This window comes from Gymnodraco acuticeps, unplaced genomic scaffold (genome assembly GCF_902827175.1).
Source record: "Gymnodraco acuticeps unplaced genomic scaffold, fGymAcu1.1, whole genome shotgun sequence".
Lineage (NCBI taxonomy): Eukaryota > Metazoa > Chordata > Actinopteri > Perciformes > Bathydraconidae > Gymnodraco > Gymnodraco acuticeps.
Genome location: NW_022992351.1, coordinates 9,875,850 through 9,902,508, shown reverse-complemented (window position 1 = coordinate 9,902,508; position 26,659 = coordinate 9,875,850). Strand labels below are relative to the sequence as shown.

General features: G+C 40.6%; 1 protein-coding gene across 6 annotated transcripts in view; it reads right to left on the bottom strand.

Moving 5' to 3' along the window:
• Nucleotides 1-26,659, bottom strand: part of nphp4 (nephronophthisis 4) — a 210,465-nt gene that overhangs the window by 144,028 nt on the left and 39,778 nt on the right. For all 6 annotated transcript variants that reach the window (XR_004568358.1, XM_034209256.1, XM_034209257.1 and 3 more), the window contains exons 5-6: nt 9,003-9,152; nt 5,770-5,906 (exon numbers count right to left, since the gene is read on the bottom strand). Coding sequence is in view for 5 of the 6 variants with exons in the window: in XM_034209256.1 (XP_034065147.1) it covers nt 5,770-5,906; nt 9,003-9,152 (287 nt within the window). In the remaining variant the exon portion in view is untranslated. The remainder of the gene's footprint in view (nt 1-5,769; nt 5,907-9,002; nt 9,153-26,659) is intronic.

Genomic DNA, 26,659 nt, shown 5'->3' with positions numbered 1-26,659 from the left:
CGCCCTATGGAGTTATTCTAGGAAAATACAACTGAGAGAAGGTTCCCCATGGAGGTGTTTAAGGATATTACTTGGGAACATTTATGGCAGGGCTATTCAATTAGTTTGGAATGGGGGGGTCGCGGACCCGTTTGGAGTGGGTCGCAGATTTACGAGTTTAGAAAAAATAATGTTTTATTAATTTTTTTCAAACTTTTATTTTTGAAGGCATCATTTTCTAACGCTGTGCATGCAGTAGGCGTTGGACTGGAAGTACCGGAGACCATAAACGGTTCTGTCACGTAGTGATCATCTTCTCAATAAAACATCTTTGCTGATGGTTTTTCAGTCTTCTGGCCAATCAGAATCAAGATTGTTGCCGGAAGTCCCCACGGAGAATAACTTTGCAGTAGAACTATTCTTTATACATCCATGGGTACAACTTCAGATAAAAATGAACACCCCCCCGGTTTGATGATTGACAGGTCACAGAACAATGGGAGCTATCTACCCTTACCCACAATTTAAAGTCATTCACACAGACTATCTCCTCTTTGCTCTTCTCTCTGTGAGGAGCAGAAAGTTCAGCTGTCAGAACAAAGTGAAAAACAAACAATGGCATAAAATATTATTAATATGTCGGGTAGTAATAGATTTATTTATTTTCTTCTCAGAGTGTACCAGAATGCGTAGTTTATAAGGAAAAAAGTGGGTCCCGAGGCCTGACCAGTTGAGAACCACTGCTTTAGAGTCTCTTAAATACTTATTCTGAGGGTGGCGCCAGCAGTGCGGTTTGTAACTTTGGGAGTTCAAAATGTGCAATGGCAATCGGCCATAAAGATGTGTTCTTGTTTCATTCCTGTCCATCCCTCCATCTTTTTTTGATCACGTGATCTGCACACGACCCTTTATAGAGAGAATATAGCTGCTTATTGTCTGTGCTGGGACTCAGCACGGGAAGTTAAGGAGGGCTAATTTGCCATAAAGCCTCCATTTGAATATAACAACATTTAAATTGGCTAGCTAGTCCCTGAAGTAGTGGTTCCAACCCAAGGGCAGTTATGGAAGAGAAGAAAAGTTGGAGGCATTAAAGAACAGCTCCCTCCCATAAGGGTCTGAGGGTGGCCTTAGGCGGGGGCCAATATTGCACGCTCAATAATATACCAGAGGGAGTAGGGGAAAATGTTCCCTGTGGGGTTTTAGACCTCTAATAGCGCTAAGAAGCTGTTTTTCTATGAACTGTGAACCAGTTTTATCCGTCAGGAGGACAGACATTCAAGCACATGTAGCACATTAAATCCAATGGTGTCACAGTGTTTCAGATCATCAGTATCAAAATCACAGCGCCAACAAAGGAAGGGACGAAGAAGACGGTAAGCTAGTTAACATGGAGGTAAGCAATGCTGGGTCTAAAATACGTTATTAGAAAGGAAATGCATTAGAGACGTTTTATTAGAACTCAAGGATATACAAATATAACTTTTGTTAGCTCACATGGTAACTCAAAAGATCCCTTTAATTTATTTATTTGATTAAGTGAAAATGACCACCAATGACCAACAACAGTTCATGGAGGCTTGTTACCAACTGATCCTGTGGACTGACATAAAAAAGCCTTTACAATATATTTTTGGATTTTTTTAACAACTTGATTAGTGCTGAAAGGTAGTCCAAATGATGTAGTTTTTTTCCCTTTGATTTCCCTTTCAAATGTTGAAGAGCTTTTTATGACTCTTTCGAGGTAATTTGGTATTGGTCGCATTTTGCTTTGGGCTTGCTCTTTCCATCTAAGTAAACACATATTTTTGAAATGTGTTTTCGTTAATGCATATTTAATGTTTTTTTCTTTTCTTACAACCTTTTCTTTTGATTCAACAGAGTCCAAACAATTCTCTAAATAAATAAAAGCACTTAAATGGCATGGGTTTTTCATAACAGTCTTTACTCAACCATCAAACTAGGGCTGTCAAACGATTAAAATGTGTAATCAGATTAATCACAGCTTAAAAATTAATTAATCATGATTAATCACCATTCAAACTATATGTCCAAAATATGTATTTCTTTATGTATATTGTTGTGGGAATGGAAAGATAAATGAAAGAAGGCAGATATATCCATTTAACATACAGTATCTATGTTTATTATAACATTTGTCTGTGTGTCAAAATGAAAGACAGCCCACACACCTATCAATCATCAAACCGTGGGGTCTTAATTCATTACGTGTTGATTTCTAACAACGGGGGAGTACTTCAGGAAAGTGGTGACTTCGTGACCACAGAGTGTGAACGTTGTGATCAACTGTTTTAGCGCAGTTCTCCAGTGAAGGGGGGAGTCTCCCTCCGCAGCCGGTTGGCGTAGTTTTGGCACAATTCCGTTGTACAGACCGACGTTAACAGCAGCCCTGTCTGTGCACACGGAGACCGACTCTGTCGTCCGGTGATCTAACCGCCTTCTGGAAAAGCTTCACAAGTACGTCGGTACGCAAATACGCTTTGTGACACAAGTGACGGTACGCATTTCAAATTACGCACATAACCTGCGTACCAGTTATGTGCACCCCTGTACTACAGCAAAAGTATTCTCCGTCGGGACTTCCTGCAACAACACCACGCCGTTATCTTGATTCTGATTGGCCAGAAGATATTATCAAATATGTTATATTGAGAAGACGATCACTACGTGACAAAAGTTTTCAAAACCGTTTCTGGTCTTCGGTATTTCCAGACAAGTGACTACTGAAATCAATCTTACTAACTGTCTGTGCAATTTACTCCGCGTGACTTTATTTTGCTTACTTTAACATCATTTTTCATGGTGGGTCTAAGCCAGGCATCCTCAAACTACGGACTCCGGTCCGGATCCGGACCGAACCACCACTGTCTCCGGACTCTGAGCAAATTATACTTTTCATATGTATTATCTCTCTGTATTATATGTGAGACATCGCCACAACGCATTCGCAACGAGTCAAAATTCTCCGCTATGTCCACTGCAAACAGCGCTCTGCATGTCTGACTGTTCCACTGTGTTCCACCTGTGTGTCAACGCTTTGGTCCAATCACATTCAGCATCCAGTCAGCGTTTTTTTCCCCCAAACAATCTGCGAATCAGAGGCACAGTAGGGCGGGTCTTCGCGGAATGCGGGTGGGAAAAATGTGTGTGTCTCTTTCAACCTGTCTAAGTCAGAGCGAGAATTTAAAAAAAAAAAGATTCAGAGCGAGAGTTAACAGCTCATCTAGTTCCATCTGTACTGTAGCTAGTAGCCTAGTTTCACCTACCGAGGTGGCAATTGACACCCTAAAAATAGGCCTTGCCACCCCAGTTGGCAGCTTTGTTTTGAAAGAAAAGTTGTGGCTCATCGGACATTTATGAGAGAAAGTCTCTAATGTCCGAGTGCAAGTGAATGCAGCACAAGATGCACGTCATGTAACCCCGGTCCTGGCGCGAGCGTGGACATACGATTGGCGGCGATTTCATTTTGAACTGGACGGCGCAAAACGAGAAGCATTCGGACCCAAGCACTGAAGGAATGAGGTATTTGCGGTCTACACTGACAGAGAAGAGACTGTCAGTTTGGCTGTACTCAGCATTGAATCAAAACGCACTAAAGCTGTTGATCTTAATACGTTTGTGAGGCGTTTTGCTGAACAAAATGGTAATCGCCGCATTCAGCTGTAATAGACATGTCAACTTGATGCTCTGCTCACGGATGAGCATACAAAACTATTAAGATGATGACCTTACGTGTGTAAATATATTTTTTTCTTTGAGGGGGTCTGCCCCCAAAAAACTGTTTTAAGTCCTGAGAAAGTCAAATAAGACGGTGTGTAAAACTACACTGCCCAGCCAAAAAAAAGTAACCACTTTGATTGAACTAGGCCAGTAGGTAAGGACTTTCCACTGGATAATAACTGAAGTATAAAAGAATGCATGACTGAAGTGATGGAGACCATGTTGAAGGCAAACGAAAAGAGGAAATAACAGGTCAAATCAAGCAAATCCCCCTCTCAGATTCCACAGCAACCAGAAGAACAGAAATACTGGCTGGTGATTTGATTCATCACCTTTGTGATGGAATAAAAAATGCACAGTGCATTTCCTTAGCTGTGGGTGAGTCCACTGACACCACTGACAATGCTCAGTTGCTGGTGTTTGTGAGTTTTTATGATGAGGCAAAGGGGGAGTTTGTTGAAGATGTGTTGGGCCTGACGAACCTCAGTGGACACACAAGGGGGCAAGACATTTATAAAGCAATAATGGGAATGCTGAATGAAAGAGGGTGCAGCTGCCTTTATTCATAACTGTGCAGCTCTTACACTGCGACTCTGAGGGGTCAAGCACAGACACAATAACAATGAAAACTGCTGCATACAGATTAATTTTGTTTTTGTAACCTCGTGTTAAGAATCTTGTTGCAATTGTTTAAAAGTTTGAATGACCGTAATAAACGGACCTTTGTCTTATTGAAACATTTATTTTGGACCTTTAAGATTTGTATTTGAGTACCCCTGGTCTAAGCCATTTCTTGGTATGGGTGTAGCCTACTCCAGCCATACCCTGGCGCTGCCACTGGTGGGATGTATGGGGCGGGCCATTCTGCACATGCATTAAATGCGTTAAATATTTTAACGCAATTAATTCAAAAAATTAATTACCGCCGTTAACGCGATAATTTTGACAGCATTAAAATAAACATGTAAGCTCAACTTGCAGTTCCCTAAAACAAATGTTTATGCAGTTTGTCCATCTTAGTACAATTAGTACAAGGTACTTGGGCTGTGCTTAATACACTCTAAACACTCCTTTGATCCCATGTGTTTCTGTTAGCAGATGTAGCCCATCAGTATCAAAGAGCAGCAGAAAAGCGATACGGACTGACAACATTGTCATATCAATTCTCCTCCCCTACTAAGACACATCTCACTTAGGCAGGAGTGAACGATAGGGCCCGTGGAAAGCCACTATACAAATAATTGCTAGTCCATAGTTGGACCTGTCAAATACAGTTAACCATCTGGGACTCTGTAGATGAAAAAAGGGGAAGAGAATAGATAAGCTCCATTTAGTCTGGGAGGTGATGTCCCTTAAATTGCAGTGGCAGCTGTAAAAGGGCTTGTGCTCGCACGCTGAATAAACAGAAAGTGAGATAAAGGAAAGCATCAGGCTGGAGAGAATAATCTTGGCAGAGGTATGTCAAGGCCATCGCAGCCATCTTTAATTTGAAGAATGTAGCGAACTGTTACCCCAGAAGGATGAAATGTTATCGGAATTGTGTACTCAATTTAGTTTTTCCTTTGTAAGCAACCAAATACACTTAAAGGAAGTAAGATGTAAGATGATGAATATGCATAGTTTCTAGTAACTTCAATATTTCCTTTATATGTAGGGTATGTTTCTCAATAGAACATGTAAGTGCATAATTTAAAATGTCCAGAGTATGAGAATATTGAGGATTTGACATGGTCGTCCACATCAGATGATAATGTTTCTGTCCCTAGTGTTTTTAATTGTCTTAGTGTATTTTAATTTAATTGCGTTTACACTGATACAATGAATGTTTTGGTACTAGTTAGAATTAAGGGTTGGATTAGATTAGTTTCTAAGGTATTTTGTTAGTGTTGGTGTTTTCTTAGATTGTTTTTCAAAGCTTCAAATAGCTAATCAGTCTCATATCTCCATTTTGTTTTAGGATTGAACTTTTAACTGTTTGTGAATAAATGAATTTAATTGAATGTGTCATGTGCAATTACTATCAAGGCTGAGTATGTGCTGTGAAGGCCTTACTGTGTTGTGGCAGTCAGCATTGATCAGCTGCAGCAGCTGGCTCTCAAACTTTTCCAGGGACGGCTGGAGGGAGATGGTCAGTTTGTTCAGGGTGAAGGGCAGCATCTTGAGCAGCTGAGGCCTCAGCAGAGCGTCCCCTGGTGACAGCACAAAACATAGCATCACATATCGACATGCCGTGACATTTACCTGATGATTGTGTTTGCATCTCAGAAAAAAACATATTTTCCGTCTGGGTTGCTTCGGAGGTAAACATAAACTGAAAAGCACCATCTAGTGTAATAAATGTGTGAAAACAGGTTGTAAAACCGATGTTGGTATATTCCTCTTTGTGACCCATTTTCAAAAGTTCCCTGACAGTCTCTGTCATCCCCATGAAATGTATCAAGGCAGTTCTAGAAATTTAAAAAAGAGAGGTCAGGTGGAAAACTCGATTTGATGCAGTGCTGATTCTACTTATGTGGGTGTTATCTTTGAAGTAAGCTAAACTCTATGTTACTTTCTCACTAGTTTCAGCATCTTTGCCATTTTATGAAAAAACACTTGCTGTTTCACGGCAGCTTTACTTGTTGTTATGTCTGCCTCACCCTGAACTCAAGAGCTGCTCAATGTCATATGTTATATGCCCCTGGAGTATGTGCTTTACAGTTTGTTTGTTTGTTTGTTTGTTTGTTTGTTTGTTTGTATTAATAACCATACACATTGGTGACATGAGCGTTAACGCCCCTGTACCACATTGGGAATAAAAAAAAAACTTGTAACATGCCACAAATAAGGGTTGACTCTCCAAGTAGGACTACTACTGTGTAAAATGGCCATGGCCACATTTAAGTTCGAGCCACATGTTTACATATGTCATCATATGAGATTGATATAATGTGTGCGTAGCAACTGTGTGGTTAAGCTTCACCAAGAGTGACGGTTGATGTGCCAAGTGTGAGCAAATGCCAGTGTCAGCAAATCATTAGATTCCGAGTTTTTTCAGTGAATAAAATATTGTATGAAATATTGCCGATGACAAGGGTTCCAGAAATAATAGGTCCCAGGGGGCCATTGAACCCCCAAACCTTTTGCCCCTGCGCTGAACTGTGAATGAGAGTAGATGAAGAAAACAACTGATAAAGTGCCACCCAAGAAGGACTACTATGAATATGTCCAAGGCAAGGTGTAAGTGCTATCTTAATTTCTAAGTATTACTTAGTTGGTATTAAAGTAGCAAAATTGGTGCGTAGAAATTATGTGAGATGATAGAGGCGCCCAAAGAATACCTGCAACTTGTGCCGGAGCGCAATAAATCGACACCTTTATTGCGAAATTAAGAACAGTGTGTACTGGCCCACTTTAAGCACTGTCATGGAGGAATCTATGACCTGGGTGAAGAAACAAGCCAGCGCACCCTTTTTTTGGTAGCAGATGTTCTGTACGCATGGTAAGATCTCACTCTTTGATTTGAAATGTATATAAATGTTGCTGAGGGACAACATCTCCATCTAAATGACTGCTCCATTGATCTGTGGTATGCTGCCTAGTATTTACACCACAGAGAGAGATACCACAGCTGCTGTCAAACAATCCAACAAAAACTGTTTCCATCTGGCGTAAATTGTATCAGAATCAATTTGTGAAAGCATTTGAGCCAATGGGCAAAGCAGGGAGGCCTGTGAAGTCGACAATAACCCCTTTCTCACACAACAAAGAGAAATAACCAGTGTGATTGTAATCTCTTCAAGAGTAATGTAGCCATCAAGCGTTTCATTGCAGCCCCTTGTCTCAGGAGCAAAGAGTTGGACTGTTCTGAATGCGGCGTGCATATCAAACTGGTGGCTGTGGTCTTAAAAGGAAGCTTAGGTCTCTGCTGCTCACAGCCCCAGAACATGAAGAGGATTAGCCGGCTACCATACCTCCCACTGACTCCCAATGATTATAGCTCCGCACTGTCAGACTTCATTACATTCCCCCTTAGAAACTCACTTTCTAAGTACTGCAGACATCTCAACTCCTGATGGGAATAAGTTTCCACTATTAAGTACCATGATGACTGTCCTGTTTGTTCATTCGAAGTTGGAGAAAGGCTATTTGTTTTGTAAGATTACACCTGATATGTGCCGAGGGTGTTTGGTTGAGACATATTTTGATTGATCTAGCTTGAGTTTAGGTGACTTTTTTCTTTGCTTCAACTTTTCTTTTTTCTTTAAATGGGCATTTTGGGTTTTCCCTTTCCTGTAGTGTGTTATATATGTTTATGTGCATGTATATGGTCTGCAAAAGGTTAAAATCCCAAAGTTCACGCCAGAGGGAGTTTCTCTCCAACGCACTTCCTCCCTTCCTGAAACGCCTTGATTGTAGTTATTTTACTTCAGTTACATAGTGACATCACAAGGTAACACTCTTGATTCTATTGGCTAGCGCTCAAACACTTAAAGGTTAAAGGAGGGGACATTTATAAGCGGTTGACCAAACATAACAGAGCTGGCCAGCTAACCAATAAGAGCAGACTGGGCTCTGGTTTCAGACAGTGTGAAAATAGCAGCACAAAATAAGAGCACTTTTTGAACATTAAAGCATGTACAATTGTCAAAGTAGAGGCAAAACACACAAATGTGAAACCTGAAAATGAGCATTATTGGCCCACTCTAAACGAGGACTAATGTGCATCTGTAGTGTAAGAATCTCCTACGTATTTTTTTATTTTGTTCTCGTCTGAAAGAAATACATTTTGACGAGTTAGGGAATAATACAAACGATATACTGAACAACAAGTAGTCTAGACTAGAGTTTTGTCAATAGACCAAATATGCATTACTTACTCTCATCAAGGACGGCAAATGCTAATTTTGTTTACCTTGTAAATCTGAAAATGTGTGCAGAACAGGGCACCGAAATTATGCGAAAATGGTATAGATGGAAAAGGAAAGGAATATGGTAATGGTTGAAGAGAGTCTGCATAGAGAGTTGGAGAGTGAGGTTAACTTCAGGTGAGCTGAAATCAGATGGGGGGGATTAAAAATAAAGGATTCATACAGCTTTTTAACAGTATAATTCAAGCACTTTTCAAGCACTTTTAACCTTTTACCTTTACCAAACATTTTTAGATTCTCAAAGCCTTTGTCATCACATCTAAAGAGGTACATTAAATGCATGTACAAGATCTGCTCCATATCTGGTGTGAGATGTTAGGAGAAAACAAACCAATGTTAAGGGATTGTTTAATTTGAAATATTACAATGGTTTACCTGTTGGAGAAGTTGCAAGCCCTGGAATGTTCTCATTTCCAGATATGAGGACATTCTCTGGAAGGAGGTGCATCACGGAAACCAACGCCTGGTGGTTTTTTAACACATATTCTAAATGTGCTCCGTCTATAGTCTTCAGGAGACTGCTGTCTGCAAAAAAAGACATTACATATTACCCAAAGCGACTTTCAATAAGTGCAATCAACCATGAAGATACAAACACAAAAATCCTAAAAGCCAAATTGATGTTAGTGCTACCACATTGGCTATAAATAAGCCAAATCTTTATAATACATTTATGTAAAACTAATTTTATCATTTCACATGCATTTCCTGACAAACAAGCAAACTGCCACTCATTTGACATTCCACCCCACCATCGTTCCCAAACCACCCAAAGAATCAATCATCTTGGTGCGTCTAATATTTCCGCCAAAAAGCAATGAGTCACAGACAACATGACACCGAACACGCAGATAATTTTTCAATATTCCATTTGGGTGCTGGTGACCTAGGTGCAATGTTCCATTACACTGCGAGCATCGTTTTCCAGGGCTAAACTGAAATGACAACCATTCCACTTGGAAAAAGGCACTCCTCTGGAAGAGCACCGCAGCGTGGATGAGGCACAAGGTATGAGCAATGAGGTAGACATGGTCATCCTTCAAGCAGGTCATCCAATGACAAGCGAAGACCCACAATTCCTGAAAGCACTGACCATTTTGAAGGAGAGCGAAGTGGTGTTTGATGCGCTGCGTATGTTTGGCTTCCTTCAAGCCTGAAAAGCATCACAATCTCTCACTGTGACAGGGTTAATGATTGCACCTTCAAAAGCATCAGTGACAATCAATACAGGAAGTTCCATTCACACCCATAGGCTGTCTCAACATGACAGTGAGCGATCTGAAGGTGAGCCGTAGTGGTAAGTGAAATGGTGGTCATGTCTGAGACAATCCAAGTGCTTGTATTTTTTGCTTGTGTTTTGTTTCATAATTATCATGGTAAACAGGGTTTGTATAAAAGCCTTAAAAGGTCACATATCAAGCTAAATCCACTTTTTCATATCTGTTATACATGTATCCCCTCTGTGTGAAGAGATTCTGACAGTTTCAGGAAAAAATATTCTCTCTCTTTTTGTCCTGATCCATTTATATAAAAACCTGTCTGAAAATGAGCTGATCAGATTTTGGCCACTTCATGATGTCATAACGATTTTTGGCTTGTGTAACAATTAGCCAATAACCAACCAAGGTTTTTTCTCAAGACTACACTGCAGTGTGGGTTTTTATTGGAGCGGGAAAGGTTCCAGACACAGTAACACAAACATAATGTGTTTCTTGAACATTAAAGAATGTTCAGTAGAAACCCCAAATACAAGGATAACCCTGGAAATATACATTACAGGTGATATTTAAAATATTCTGTAAATGCATTAGGTATGCAGGGCTAAAACATTTATATAATTCAATATTAATGTATATAGGCCTCATATTCACTATAACAAAATACAATTTGAACCTTTGATTAACATAAAACGATAGACATACCAAACCCAATTAACTATATGGAGTATAAAAAGTCAAGCTATTGACCAATGCTTAACAACGATATACTTGAACCAACATCATAAGTAAACATCTGTAATGTTTAAACCGAGAAAATAAACGTGGCCAAATTACAAATGGATCATGATGGAATCAGATTAGTAGAATTCTGATAAGAAAACAGATTGTATGTTAAATTCAATTGAAATAATTTGTATCTTGAAGACTTGAGAGATAGACATTTTTGTAATAAAGGAGTATTTTCTACATGAAACATCACACAAATTGGAAGCTTAGTTCAGAGGAGAGCTGGGTACAATGTCCATTTTTTCTGTTGACAACTTTTCATCAATTCCCAGGCCAGTGCCTTTATCTTGAAAGCCACTGAAAGGGGATGGAGAGGGAAAGATGATGTAGTATATATTGCTGTATTGTCCTCCTCTCCCTGTCCATCACTCATAACTGTCAAAGTCTTTAACTCTCTCTAACAGTGAACTTACTACAAATAATTGCTTATGTCTAAAGCCAAACAAATGGTTTGGCAAAATCTCTGAGGTTGCAGTAAAGCTTCAACTCTGTGAGTTTCTCATTCTACAAATGGTTTCAGTGGCAACAGCAGCTTTTAATAAAAAGGTGCTTTTTACCATGAAACAGAAAAAGTAGGGTGGGTTTGAAGGGGAAGAAAAAAGAAAGGGGGGAAATCAAGCGGATAACTTTCTTGACACAGTTGGTGCCCAGGTGTCTGCAACTTTTTCATCATTTATTTCTCATTATTCATTATGCATCAAGCTCAGGTTTCAGTCAGATGCTGTGCATAGATTAGAAAACTAGCCCAAATATTTCCGTACAGCAGTGGTGTGGTACCTCAAGAGTCAGTTGAGCAGCATCTTGGCAAGAGATGTGAAACCAAGGAATTCGGCGGGGAAATGGCTCAGCATCACACAAACAGAAGCAGTGGTTTTGGGAGATGGTTGAGTGTGGAAGAAGAAAGTATATAGATGAAAACAAATGGGGAGATTTGTTGAGAGAAGGTTGTGCAGCCAAGTTAGGTAAGAGGAAAGGGATTTTAAGTGTGAACCTTCAAGTGTTTCTATGTTTATAGAATGTGTATTTCATTATTTTATACCTATGTATTGTGTTAAGGCATCCCTACGTTAATTATTTAGCATGTTACGTCCCAAAGACCAATGTCAAATGGTGAAACTATCAACTGGGATGAAAGGATTATTCAATTAAACAAAAACTGGAAAACATGACCTTCTTATTCCCTCTTGAATGAAAGGCTGTGATGCTTTATTTTTTTTATATATTATGTAAATGTATGCATTTTGTGATCAGACACATCAACTCTTGCGCACCTTTTTCTATGATTTCCAGAAAGATTTGTTGTTGAAATAAAAACCGCAGAAACACATAAGGTATATCTCATACAGATATGCCAGCCACTGTTCGATACACGAACATGGAACAAAAATAAGCACTCTTTAAATATGTTACATTTATATATTTAAGATTTGTTTCCAGCATCTAAAATGGGTGAGATATTTTAAAGTTTTAAAATAAACTTGTATGTCAAATTATATAGACAAAACATATAATCTCTGTTTTTAAAGTACCTTCAACATTTTAGGCGTGTTGTACTTAAGCAATCATAGACGAGATAATGACGTTCAAGAACAGCCTCAAGTGTATGATTGCGATTCTATTACACAAACTATCATTGTAATCAACAATATCGTAAAATAATTTCATAATGTGGGCTAATTTGCTCCCAAACCTACGCTTTCTGCTTGAGTTAATCTCCGTCAAAAAGTAGTTCCTAGAAAGTAGTTCCCATGGTAACGATAGCCGATCAATCGAACACTCCTGCTACCCCGCTTACAGTTATTGATATAATTATAGTAAATAATATATTATTAACCAATTTATTGAAAACAATTTATTGAAAACAATTCTTGAATTAGGCTATTTAAATATCTGAGTAATCACTGTGTGGGATTAGCGGAACAAATCAAATCAGGCTGTCCATGGTGCTGAAACATTTTGGTTTCAGAATGAAGGTGGATGTTCATGCTGCCATTAAAAGTGCAATTCTTGAAACAGCTCTCCATGAACTCCATGCCAGACTTTTTTGCAGGTAGTGCTGTGGTGTTCACGGGTAGGACTACGTTATAGGAAGAGCTTTCCTCCAGTGGCCGTTTCATGGCGTGTCCCGGACCGGCAAAAAGCGCGTTGCTCCACATCTTTCTGTTGTCTAGAGATGGAGCCCAGTAGCTGCGAAGCGATGACTCGTTTTTATGTCCGCTAACGGACATGATTTCTCTGGCCGATTTCCAACGAGAGACAATGTATAACAGTGTAACGGCTGTGTGTCGCTAAACGTCGCTATGGAAACCACACGATGTAGGCTCATGAAGTAGTTTCGGTAGGCTAGTGGCGTGTATAGGCCACTGGATACTTTGTGATTAGGCACGTTCTATTTGATCGTTGTTTGATCGTGGAATCAAACACGCCTATTGACCAATCAGAGAGCTTGCTCAAACCTATGTGTTATAGAATATGACGTATTTTGTTTTTCTCTGTATTTTTACTGGATGAGTAGAGCGTTTATTACATTCAAGATTTCAATATAACACAAACATTTAAGATAAATACATTAGGGAACAACAGAGTTAATGAAAATTGTTGTTATTAAATTATATTTCATCCTTCTAATTTTTAAAGGTGGGGTAGGTAAGTTTGAGAAACCGGCTCGAGATTTGTATTTGTATGTATCGGCTGTGTATTTTCAAATTCTAGCGCACTCGAGCTGGTTTTTCCGAAATTACCTACCCCACCTTTAAGTTAAAATCAAACTTATAAAGTTGAAAACTAAAGAAAGCAAAAGTAACCTTAGTGAGTTCAAATGTATTTAATTGTTTCTGTATTCCTGGGTTCAATTAGTATTGATGCTCAAGATGATAGTAAACAGGTATCAAAGAAACTTCTGAAACCGGTGAAAATGTTGGCAGAAGTTTTGTTGGGAAACCATTTACCAGAAAAGTTTTCAAGAAGTGGGGGTAGTTTAAATCACACCATTAAATTGTAATCAGTGATAGATGCATTCTTTCGATAAAAACACAAAAAATAACACTTTAAATGCTGTAAAGAGTTTGCCAGGGCTCAAGCTGAGCCTAAAGTGCAACATGTTCCAGGTAAAGGAGCCACAACAGGGGAAAACTGTTTAACTTCATTATGTTTGTTGGAAGTTTGAAGCTCACCCAAACAGCAATAAAGCTTGGCGTGGGTGGTGGAAAACAAACACTTATGTGGGTTGCCTTTGTGTCAGATATGCAGGGAGAGGCTTTTGAAGGCACCAGCAAACCTCTTTATCTTTGCCACAGAGAGGCTTTTCAGGATATCAGTGAGAAAATGTGTCATGTCACTACCTTTCTGTGCCCCACACAGACGTACACACAATAAATTGATGCATCGGGGTGTTGCTTCACATTAAGATATGCTAATGTGAACACAATGTACCATCTGTTTGTCCTCTTATCGCACAAAGAGGGTCCCAGATAGCAGCCCTCCAGCTTTCTTATTCCATTTTTGCTTCTCTCTACTGCTTCCCCTTTCCTCACAGTTGGTCGAGAGGAGAAACTTAGAAGGGCCAATGAGCTTATTGCCTCCCTTCATGCTTGTTTCCTCCTTCTCTTTTTGACTTTCAAAAGCCCCAAAGCAACTTCCGTTCCTCTATCTCCTTTTCCCATTTCCTGCCTCTTGACCCTGACTCCAGCTCTGGAAAATAGAGAAGCTTTGACTTCACCATTTGTTCCTTTCTTCCTCAGTTTCAATGCTCCCTTTCTGTTTGAATTCAGATGTACTTCTCTCCAATTCATAGTTTAACATGTGGGATTTTTCCATTGAACCCTCACCCTTTGGTTCTGTCTTTAAACTAAGGAGCAAATCTATTTTTAAAATGTTGCTCAAAAGTGAAAAGCGTGTTTATCCAAAATCCCACAGTTTTAGAGGCATGACAAATATTCAATATTCATGCTTTTAGCTAAACCACTTTTTATCTTTTAATCAGCCCAGTTTTTTTTCCAATCTAATCTTTCCATTTAATTATGTAATATGGTAACGTTCAATTAAAAACATGACAATCACCATAATTAGATATGATAATGTATTGTACGCATCCAATCACCCTGCATTTGGGTTTACTGGCAGGCCGCAAACAACTTCAAGGCGTATACTGCCACCCGAAGTCCCCGGCCGGAAGTCCCCAGAGTTAGGGACTGCCTTTCGAGTAAATCGCCAGAAGCGCCGACACCTCCTCATCACTCCACCGCTCCCATGTTTTCTTTTGTGTTGCCATAAGTCAGTCTCTCTCCGTTGGTGCGCTGGGCTAATGCTAATGCAAATGGGAGCAAATAAAATGGCCGCTTCACAAAAACTTTTCAGAGTTTTACGGGGCGTGGTTTGCAATTCGCCCAGCCAATCAGAAATTGGAACCTTTTTCTAGACAGGAAAGTCCCTGCTCTCTAGCGGGGACTAAAAACTGGGGCGGTTTTGGCGCAGTGGTTAGAGCGTTGATAATCAGATCAAGGGGCGTTGGTGAACTCCAGTTTGAAACCCGCCTCGGCCGCCACTGCGTCAGGCCGTTGTGTCCTTGGGCAAGACACTCTACCCGCATTTGCTCCTGTGGGTAATGTCCACAGTAATGACATTTACATGTCTAATATGTGTAATATGTACAAGCAATGTAAAAGCGCTCTAAATAAAAAATGTAATCCATTATTATTATTAAAAAGGGGTGAAAAAAATCGGAACTATTCCTGGGAAAAGGACTCCGGTGTGAAAGCGCCTTACAGTGTGTGGCAGCCACCTCCAGTATACTCCGACGCTCACTGGTCACACATATACTACAACATGCACTGGCACTACAATGGGCTCTTAACTATGGTGGCTGAGAGGTGCAATCGACAATTACAAAGTGTGAAACACTTTAACAAAGCTTGAGATAAATAAAATTGTTGTAAAACACACACGTCATGTGTGTGTGTGTGTGTGTGTGTGTGTGTGTGTGTGTGTGTGTGTGTGTGTGTGTGTGTGTGTGTGTGTGTGTGTGTGTGTGTGTGTGTGTGTGTGTGTGTGTGTGTGGTTAAAACTAAGCAGCCTGCAGTTGCTCTTTAGCTGTCTAATGAAGGTAAACACAGCGAAGGCTGTGTGTTAAAGGCACAGCTCCACTTCCTACTTGGCGAACCTGTAACTTTCTTGTGTGCACGAGAAAGTATATCGTGATGAGCAAACCCATGTCACTTGGCCCAGGTGGTTTCCACAGAACGGACAAAACATGTTTAACGACCATAAACACACTCTTACTGTCCATGGGTACCGGCAGTCTATCCGCCAAAACCAGAGGTCGCGTTAACCGAATATTATCCGTCTATGACGTTTTTTTTTTTAACAATGACGGAAAAATCTGAAAGCCGTCCGTCATTTTGACTGATTAGAACAAACTCAGAACAGCGCCAAAGTTTCCCTGCAGCGGGGCTCCGGTGTTATGCCGTGTTATTATGCATCGTTTCCAAACCTAACTTTGCCGAACAGATCATTGAAATGTCTGTGAGTACTTGCTTTACGCTGCGCTCGCTCCCGCGAGGTGCAGTGGGCATGCATAACTATGGCGTTATATTTGTGCCTCTATCCTGAGCACGCAATGAAACATGTTGAGCATAGAAAATGCGATTGAGCGCGCTCTTGAACATTTTTGAGCACAGAGAAATATATTTTCTCTCATAAAACTCCTGCTCCGTGTGCAAGCAGACCGCTGCACGCGCTCTCTCTCCCCCGCTCGCTCGAGCTCTCCAGCCTGTGCGCGCTCAGCTTTGCCTGCGCTCGCTCAAGTTGTCACAGCGTTACAAATGTGCCACAAAACCAACCAATCGGAGAACTCGAGAAGGTCAATTCTGATTGGCTGGTCCAGCGCCATGTAGAGAGAAGAGTTGCGACAGCGGAAGTCCAAAATGCTTGATCATCACGTGGTTCAGAGAGACTCAGAAAGTTCCCGGAAGTTCGTGGCGGGCCATTTGAATCACGATTTGAATGCATTAATAACAGGATAGAAATGCAATTTTTGGTAATTAGTGGTCAATAAAGGTTTTGATTTGCAATATGTATACAACATATCGATATGTGTATGTAATTACAATGTGGTTTTTTTTTTAAGTAAAATGTGCTAATATTTGAGGATTAAGATAAAATAAGAAGTAGCCTACTTTATTGATACCAATTGGGGAAATGTTTACGCTGCAGCAGCAAAAGACAAGGAGGCATTGTACATTAGACAGTTAAAAGACTAGAATTAAACAATCGAAAATGTAAACATCTTAAATAGAAATAACAGCATTACAACATAGAAAGTAGAAAATATACAGTGTGAACAGCTATCATACATGTTAGGCTAACGTTGCCTTGGTTAGAGCCTGTTGCTGTTGTTTATTGCTTTGAATTCTTTAAAACAAATATTATCTTCTTAAACCTGTATGGTAGTCAGGAGCATCACATCCTAATGTGTATTGATATATTTAGAGCGAGGGAAGGAAGGTTTCAAAATTCTGATTAGATACATTTCTACCATTTCTTTCATTCATGGTGGTTTCAGTAATCCCCTGGTAATTGAGGACACAAGTAATCTAAAGTACTAATGTAATCTTTATGACTTTCAGAAAGGACAGGAGACCCACAGGTGCCTATCAATGATTGTCAACTGACAGCACAATGAGTCAAAGCACTAGCAGCAGCAGCATGATGATGATGATGATGTTAAATGTGTTGCTTTAGGAACATCCATTGTAAATAAATGGAATTCAATAAACATTGAATAGCATATCAAGCCGTTTGTCTGTGCCTTTTCCTCTGTGTTGTCCTGGCATATAGTCTCCCCCATGGTTTGCTGTGCTGCCTGGGGATGCTCCAAGCGCTCAGAGAAAGGAGTACACATGTAAAGTTTCCCCACTGACACAGAGAGGAGGAAAGAATGGCTGGCTCAAGTCAGCAGGAGCAATTTAACTATCTCAAAAGACAACAACAGCAACAACATATGTGAGGTAATCATATTTTTCACAAAACGAAGACCACACCATTGGGAAGCTTAACGTATGTTTAATCAAAATAAAGAACAGGGAGAGGCTTGCTAAACTCTGGGAGTTGAGACTCAGGTGCAGGGTGAGGGTCTCATTGCAGGTCTTTAGGCTCCATTGAATCCCCGTGGGGTTCTTGTGCTGAAAGAGGGAGACAGGAGAAAGGGTTAGATACATCTAGCAACCTATAAGATGGGAAATTGCTGACCTATTTTAAACTTACCAACTGTGTTTTCACTCTCACTTAAGTCCCTCTCCCTTTGCCATCAATCCAAAATCGGCTGAGCTGCAACATAATACAGACAGGTAATAATCAACAGAATCACAAGGACATTATATGGCTTTGCTAAAAACACTCACCCATAAATTATGTTTTTGTTTACTGTTTGGAAGTCTCAAATATGCACTCTAAATCTATATCAATAAAAAAAATAGCTCTCTTCCTTATTATTGTGTAACGTTCGTTAACTATATTATACTATCTTGAACTCCATATCCTCATTTCACCACCTCCACCCACTACAATCACACGCCCCAATGTTATATTTAACTAATATGTAACTCCCTCCACCCCGGATAAAAGCACGTTAAGAAGCCCCTTTTCTCTAATTCCACAACGTTGGAAGAAATAACATTAAGAGAACGGATTAATAGGCTGTTCATGGTTAACGTGTGTTGCTAACTTTATCCGGTATCCTAGCCTCATCTGTCCGGTTGAAAATTAATGCAAGCTCTATGCCCATTGTAGAACAGGAAACAGAAGTTGGTCCAGGTTCTGGTCAACCCAAAATTGTGATAGAGAGAGAAACATGTTTTGTCATTCTGCCACCTCTAATGCTTACAGCAAGTAATCAATACCTCAGAAGGGTTCATGGACATGTAGGCTACGGTTTGTTAGCGGTTTGCTTAAACTACCCCTATAGCTATGTTGCCGGCTAGCAAACTCAGGCATTGCAAACAATAACGTGATATCAGAAAACTAGAAATGTATAACTCACCTGACACTGTGGCGTGCTATTCTCTTCATTCGAGTCTGTCATGTCCTGTAAATGTCAACGACGGATGTGTAATAAGAACGTCAACAGCCTGATGGCAACCGAAAACCCCTCTCTCATCTCAGATAGAAGATATGATTGGAGACGACCAGCCAATCAGAATTGACCTTCTCGAGTTCTCCGATTGGTTGGTTTTGTGGCACATTTGTAACGCTGTGACAACTTGAGCGAGCGCAGGCAAAGCTGAGCGTGCACAGGCTGGAGAGCTCGAGCGAGCGAGGGAGAGAGAGCGCGTGCAGCGGTCTGCTTGCGCACGGAGCAGGAGTTTTATGAGAGAAAATATATTTCTCTGTGCTCAAAAATGTTCAAGTGTGCGCTCAATAGCATTTTCTATGCTCAACATGTTTCATTGCGTGCTCAGGATAGAGGCACAAATATAACGCCATACGTAATATGGCACTAACAGTTCACGAGCGAGTGTGCGTTCCCCCCCCCCCGTCCCCATCCCCGGCAGAGTTGTGTACAGGCCGACGGGTTATAATGGATTTTGACGAAAATTGTATGATTCTGTCAGTCAAAATGACGGGCAGCGGAAAAGTATAGCGCCAAAACAAACTTAAGTTTGTGTCAATCACTTGCACGTCACTTCTGGTATGATGGGCATTCCCTTTCCGGTTTGATTTTCTAGTTTGTTAAAGTGTTTCGGCAAATGTTAAAGTGTTTCGGGAACTGTTAAAGTGTTTCGGGAAATGTTAATGTGTTTCGACACTTGTAAATTTGTCTCTAGCTTTGTAAAAGTGTTTTGCATCTTGTTAATTTGTTTTTGTTAATGTTAAATCGTTTTTTCTTTGGTAAAAGTGTTTTGCTAATTTTGTTTTATAAAATGTAAATTTGTTTTATAAAATGTAAATTTGTCTCAAGCTTTGTTAACCTGTTAAACCCCATCCCTGTTGTTCAGGTAGAAAAGTCAGAATCAATATAGATGTTTTTTTATTTTAAAGAAAATTCAGATTGAACATAGTAAACTGTAAATGATAGTGTCCGTCCAAAAATTATTTTTTACTTATAGTGAAAACTACCCTTGGATGATGGGTTAGCAGACTAAAAGCTTTAGGAATCCAAAGTACAACATATAATAAGTACCCTGTATCAAGATTGATGCAAAACAAGTGACATTTGACCTTTTTAGAGAGGTTTAGCAAAACAAACTCCACCTCTGGGGTGATTTGGGTGGAAATGGGCGTTTTTGCCGTTTCTCTGGAACCCATTGGTCGATTTTGAATATTGACATCTCGTTTTAACCATTAGAGCAAATAGAATCGCAGGGGAATTTCCACATACACATCAACGTTACCAAAAAAAAGAGGGGACTTCGCGCATGCAGTTTGACGAAAGTGAAACCTATCTCCCGACTAGAAAACTGGGTGGGACTTTCGGAAACAGTTCTAAATTGGTTTGAATCCTACTTAAAAGGACAGAAAAAACGTTGTTTCTATAGGTAAATACACAGCTGAGTTGACAAATATGACATGTGGGGTACCTCAAGGCTCCATCTTGGGGCCTCTTCTCTTTAACATCTACATGCTACCACTGGCTCAGATAATGAAAAACAACAAAATAAGTTACCATAGCTATGCGGATGACACACAAATGTACGTAACAATTTCACCAGGAGACTATGCTCCAATTCAAACACTGAGTAAGTGCATTGAACAAATCAATGACTGGATGTGTCAGAACTTTCTCCAATTAAACAAAGACAAAACTGAGGTAATGGTTTTTGGAGCCAAGGCAGAATGTAGAAAAGTTAGCGCTGAGCTTCAGTCTGCAATGTTCAAAACAACAGATAAAGCCAGAAATCTAGGTGTAGTCATGGACTCTGACCTGAGTTTCAACAGTCACATTAAAAGAGTTACTAAATCAGCCTACCATCACCTAAAGAATATATCTAGGATTAAAAGACTACTGTCACAGCAGGATTTGTTGGAAAGACTTGTCCATGCTTTTATCTTCAGTAGACTGGACTACTGCAATGGTGTCTTCACAGGTCTCACTAAAAAATCTATTAGAAAGCTGCAGCTAATTCAGAACGCTGCTGCTCGAGTCCTCACTGACACTAAAAAAGTGGATCACATCACTCCTGTTCTGAAGTCTTTACACTGGCTTCCTGTGTGTCAAAGAATTGATTTCAAAATATTGTTGCTAGTTTATAAAGCTTTGAATGGTAATATACTGTACATTAAAAAAGCTTTGAAACATTTTTGGAAAAACGTTCTGACCCTAATCTGCAGTGTTACATTGATTCTTGATCGATTTCTAACACACTGAGTTACCACGAGGCCACATATTTGTATCCTTCCATCTATCTGTCTTTATTCCTACTTCCACTGGCAATATATTAAATGTAACTGTTGCTGCATGTTGTGATGCAGCAAACAAATCTCAGTGGAGTGTGAAGACAAAGACCACATTGTGCACTGTGAACAGAGGGCAACATATTCACCTACCTGTGTACTCCAGAGTACAGAGTACAATGACTGGCCTTGGAACAGAACATATGCTTCATGGTGTCAATAAAAGGACAGAGGTTTGTTTGCTCTTCTGAAACCACCAGGAAAGTTCATAACGTATGTACACAGTGTACTCTGTACTAAAATGTAATTGAAAGCACTTTTAATGTACCAAAGACACAAGGGTGACAAACACAAGCTCATTTTAGTCAATAGTCGCTTCTTTCAATAAGTCGAGTCACAATGATACAGAATCAACAAAATGCTGGTCTTTGATGTGACATTCAACAAAAGGAAGAATCCAGATTTATTTTCTCACACTGCTAAATCACAGTACAAACTGGGGGCCATTTAGACAATGTTTACAAAAACTTTATCACAGCATAGAAAAATACTTATTTCTCTAAAGGCTCTAACACCAAACAGACATTAAAGAACTAGTGGCAACGGAGGAGATGGCTTAGTTGCCTTGCGTTGCCAGTTTCTTAGCCAAACATTTTATTTGAACACACTGCAAAGACTACAGACCAACTATCTGATACATGCTGCACCTTAACAGCAGGCAGCAGTAGTCTGTATTGGTCTCTCAAATAGGCAAAATAAAATCAAGGACTAGATATAAAAGCCACTCTTTTAAAAACGAAAGTGTTTTTGGAACCATTTTCACAGCACTCTCACTAACCACTCCTTCCAGAAGACCTTGTCATTGTGAAAATATCAGTATATAAGAATGATTAGATAATAAAGATGAAAGATGAGAAAAGAAGGTGTCCCACCTTGACTTGATCTCGCCGCCAAACAAAAATTAGGCTGACAGACGCTCGCCCACTCGCAGTTTAGCAATAGCCTATAACCAGCTTGGTCTGTCAATACGCACTGTGTTTTCTCTCCAGTAGCTCGAACCAAATTCCCACACCACGTAACCACTTTGTCGATGTTGGCACCAGAATATTTTCAGTTTTGTTGCACTTGAACGGTGCTCTTTTTGGATTGATTGCCAACATGTAAGAGGGTGGGACTTACCTAATAAGCCAGCCTCAGAAAACATGCAAAAGAAGAGAAAATAGAGATAAGTCGTATACTGTAAGAGTGTCATGCAGCGGATGAATGGAGATTTTATTATTTATAACCCTCATTCCTGATGGAATCAGGATTTTCTACATGTTAACCTAAATGAACGAAAACCATCTGATTTCAGTGCACTGTTGTTGCCATTTGTTTTGGTGGTCAAACCAGATTAAGTGTAGCAGTGTCTTTGTCTTAAAGGGGAAAGGAAACACCAATTACAGCTATAATATTCCGGGAGTTTATTCATTTTACAATGGATATTGATCGTAATATTTATTGTATATGATATTACTCGCCAAAAGAAAATTAATTATCCGCCGGCCGGGTGGGGAATTCCGGGACCAGGCCGCCGCCATTAGGGGAGTCCCAAATGGTGACGTCACTGGGTGGGTCTTCGCTCCGGGTATCCATACCGGAAGTCAACACAACGTAGCAGATATGGCAGCGATGGAGGAATTTTGCAATGAGATCGACGTTTTGAACGATGAATTTGACTATTCGTCAGGAGATGACATTGATGTGGAAGCATCTACAGTTACCAGGCATCCCATGGCCTATGCTTATGAACCGATTCGGTCGAATACTAGAGTGGCATACGATCCGGAATCCGCCGAAAGTACTGACGGTTCTGAACTCGCCGAGTGGGATACCACCAGTTCCAGTACCGACTCGGTCTCGGTGGTCAGTTGACATATATTTTGTATTATTTTCCAACACCTCATACATCTTGGCAATACCATTCATTGAACACCTAGTCCAGCAATACTAGCCATTTTAGGGATGTTTTCGACAGATGAGCGTGTGTATGCCAGTTTAATTAGTTGAGCTATAGAACACCCCCAATTCTCCATTGTATGTCATAATAATAGCTACCATTTAGTTTGGACGCGATTGCGTTAATTAATAAGGTCACACTGTGTCAGTAAATACACGTGTGAGCTAGTAATCTGGTAGTGCTGCAATATTTACCTCTCTCTCGGCAGCTGAAGCAACTCGTTTGGTGGCTCGAACTTCACGTTTGTTGACACTGTCATTGTCTTGCGCGGCCGACGTGCTGGGACGGTCGGTGTTCCCGACTGCATACGTTGAGAAATCGAATATTGTGGGAACAGATCCTGGCTTCAAATCCGATGTTTTGTATTGAACCAAGCATCCAGACTCATCAAACCTCATTTTGTTAGAGGCCTAACTCATGCCTGGCTGTGACGTAAATGGTGTGCGGCCGTGAAGCCAGGACAGTAAACAAACATGTCGTCGGTAGTATGGGACTATTTCAAAGTTTCAGAGTTAGATAGTTCGCTTGCTATTTGTATTAACAAATGCAATGCAGAAGTTCCACGAGGAGGGAAAAAGGCAACGAGCTATAATACTTCCAACCTGATTAGTCACCTGAAACATCGCCATCGCTACGATGGTGTGTTAAAAGCGTACGAAGACGCCTGCGCTGCTAAACTAGCGGCGAATCCAAAGCCAGATGCAAAGGCACCGGGGCTTTTACCTATCGACGAGGCTTTGGAAAAAGGCAAGAACTTTATTTGGGAAAATAAATATGGTCACTTTGAAGAGTCAAAACTGTTCTTGGCTTTGTTTTGTTCATAGTAGTAATGCTCATGTCATTTGCTCACTACTAGTCTTTTTTTTACCACCAGGTGTGCAAAAACTACAGGTACATTTAATATATATATTATATTATTATTATCGGTTATCGGTATCGGTCTTGAGAAGCAGGAAGTTATCGGTATCGGTTTCAAAAAACCAATATCGTGCATCCCTAATTATAATTATTTCACACAATCAGACATGAATCCTTGCTATAACGAAATGTACTTATTTCATTCCAGCACAGAACAGTTGTAGGTACTTGTTTCTCAAATTCACACTAAAAATGCTTCACATCAAGCAATTGATACAGGACTGTACAATCCTGTCATGATGGATGTAAAAGCGATATGGAGAGATAAAAAAGGGTTCTGGCGATAAAAGAGCAACAGCATGAGTGGCAGCAATATCGCTTAGAACAAAGACGCAACGTTCCACCAAACAACAGGCATGTGGTTAATAATTCAGCGGGCATAAGAGTCCGTTTGAGAGAAGGTTTTCTAATATTCATGTGACATGATAGCAAAGACAGGAACTCTGGCTATCACTGGGCAGTGTTATTCATACTGTGAGGCACTATGGTGTTCTGTAATTCATAGCCTTGGTTTTTAGGCCAGGCGAGGACATGTAGAGCAACCCTGAGCTTCTGTAGCATACTCAATAATTTAAATAGACTTGTTCTCAAATGCTAAAGTGATAAAAGTCTAATATAAAAGATAATCCAACTAAAAGTTTGAAATTCTCAAAAAAAAAACTCATGACTGAAACACCAAACTGTCAACCTCCAGCAGGAAGATCCACAGTTATTTAAATGTATTCAATCATAAGGTAAAACTTTCTTTACTTCCTATCCATTGTAAAAGTAATTATTAGGTATCATGCAGAGTGCTAAGATCTATAAAATCACTCTTGTACCTCATTCACACCAACACAACTCCGGTTCAAGCTCCGTGCTAGAGCTTTTCAGGTTCAGAACCGGTTCTTCGGTTTAGCTCCGGCTCTTTTCACACCGCCCAGAGTCCGACTGGTGCTGCGTCATTGCGTCATCGTTTGCGTCATGACGTAACCGTTTGCGTGCCTGCTTCATAAAGCCAAACCGCGCGGAAACCCCTCACAGCTGACACCGACAACAACAACAATGGCCGATTGTGCTCCAGTTTCCTCTGTACCTCTTCGGAAGACCAGATTCCCAGCAGGTAGCTGGTCTCTTCAGTGGACCACTGCTGCTTGTTAAGTTTCTCCATCGTTGTGTACAAACTGGATAAAACGCTGGCTTCTTGTTGTTGTTCAGGAGTTGATCCCGCCCCTGCCCCTGCCTCCGCCTCCGCCTCGACGTAAGCGTGACGTATGCGGTGCTTTTGCTCTAGCCGGACAATTTTTTGGTGCTTGAAACGAACCGGATTCCGGAGCTAAGAGGCTGCTCCGTTGCAGTGTGAACAGGTAAACCCGGTGCTTTTCAAACTTCAGCTCTGAACCGGCCCTGAAACACCGTTGGTGTGAATGAGGTATTGGCCACACGCACACAGGATCCACAAAGAGAAATGCAGCTAAAAAGTAAACTACCAAAATAACCCAATCTGACCCAAGAAGAAAGAAATGATGGTCAATTATGTATTGACCCTATAGCTGCCTGGGAATACCTTCATTTCAAGTCAAAAGCCAGGGGCAAGGTGTTGTCTGCTTCAACGTGTGGCTGGCTGACTTTTCTCTCTTGAAGACTTATCTGTAAAGGCCTGGACACACCAAGCCAATTTTGGCCGTCGGTGGGCGTCAGGCCAACGATGAGCGTTGACACGCCCTACTCGGATTGGTGTGTCCCGCACCGTCGTGTCTTTTCAGCCGTGTCGACGCCTTTTCGGTCGAAAACCCGCCAATTCAACATGCAAAATAAATCACTCTGATTGGCTGTTCAGCTAGCGAATCAGTGCATGAAAAGCTAAACGGAAGTGAGGGACCCAAACAAACTATTAAGAAGGCAAATGTGAGATTTCATTTAACTCCAGCTCTCGACACAGGTTCGGGAAAGCCCCATGAGCTTCTCGTTGTAGAGTGAAAATGGAATGCACACGCTATTGTGCTATTGTTTGTTTATATCACGCAGTCTGTTCTTCTTCTCTCGGTTATCACGCAGTCCGTCTTCCGGTTGTTGCCTCTTTTGAATGACAAATACACACTACTGCCGCCTGCTGGTAAGGAGAGTTATTGCCACTGACGCATGCGCAGTTCGTACGTGCTTCTTGGCAGTCGGCTGAAGTCTTTGCGGTGTGTTCCAGTGGGACACATGGCCAAAACGTAGAGACGCGAGGCAACGCAACAGTCGGGGTCAGTCTGTGTCAGTTCTTTGGTGTGTCCGGGCTTTTACACCAGTGGTTCTCAAACGTTTTCAGTCAGGCCCCCCTAGGGTAATTGGAAACATTTTCAAGCCCCCCCTAACCCGGTTCCTACCTAGATTGGTAGGATTAATAGTATATAGGATTAATTGCATATAGTTGTACAAACACTACATTTTCTCTGCCAATAATAACAAGACACAAAGATCCAACTATCATTGTATGTTATTAGGAATTGAACATGAACAAAAGTGCTTGTATTGGAGATTGATCCTGTGCCACTGTAAAATAATTAGGCCTAATTAAAACTAGTAGACCTACTTCCCTGAGTAGTAGTTTATTAAAGGTGGGGTAGGTAATTTTGGAGAAACCAGCTCGAGTGCGCTAGAATTTGAAAATACACAGCCAGAAAAAATCTGTCACTTCCTTACAGAGCCCCTCCTCCAACACACACGAACGAACGCGCACATGACCAATGAGGGCACGA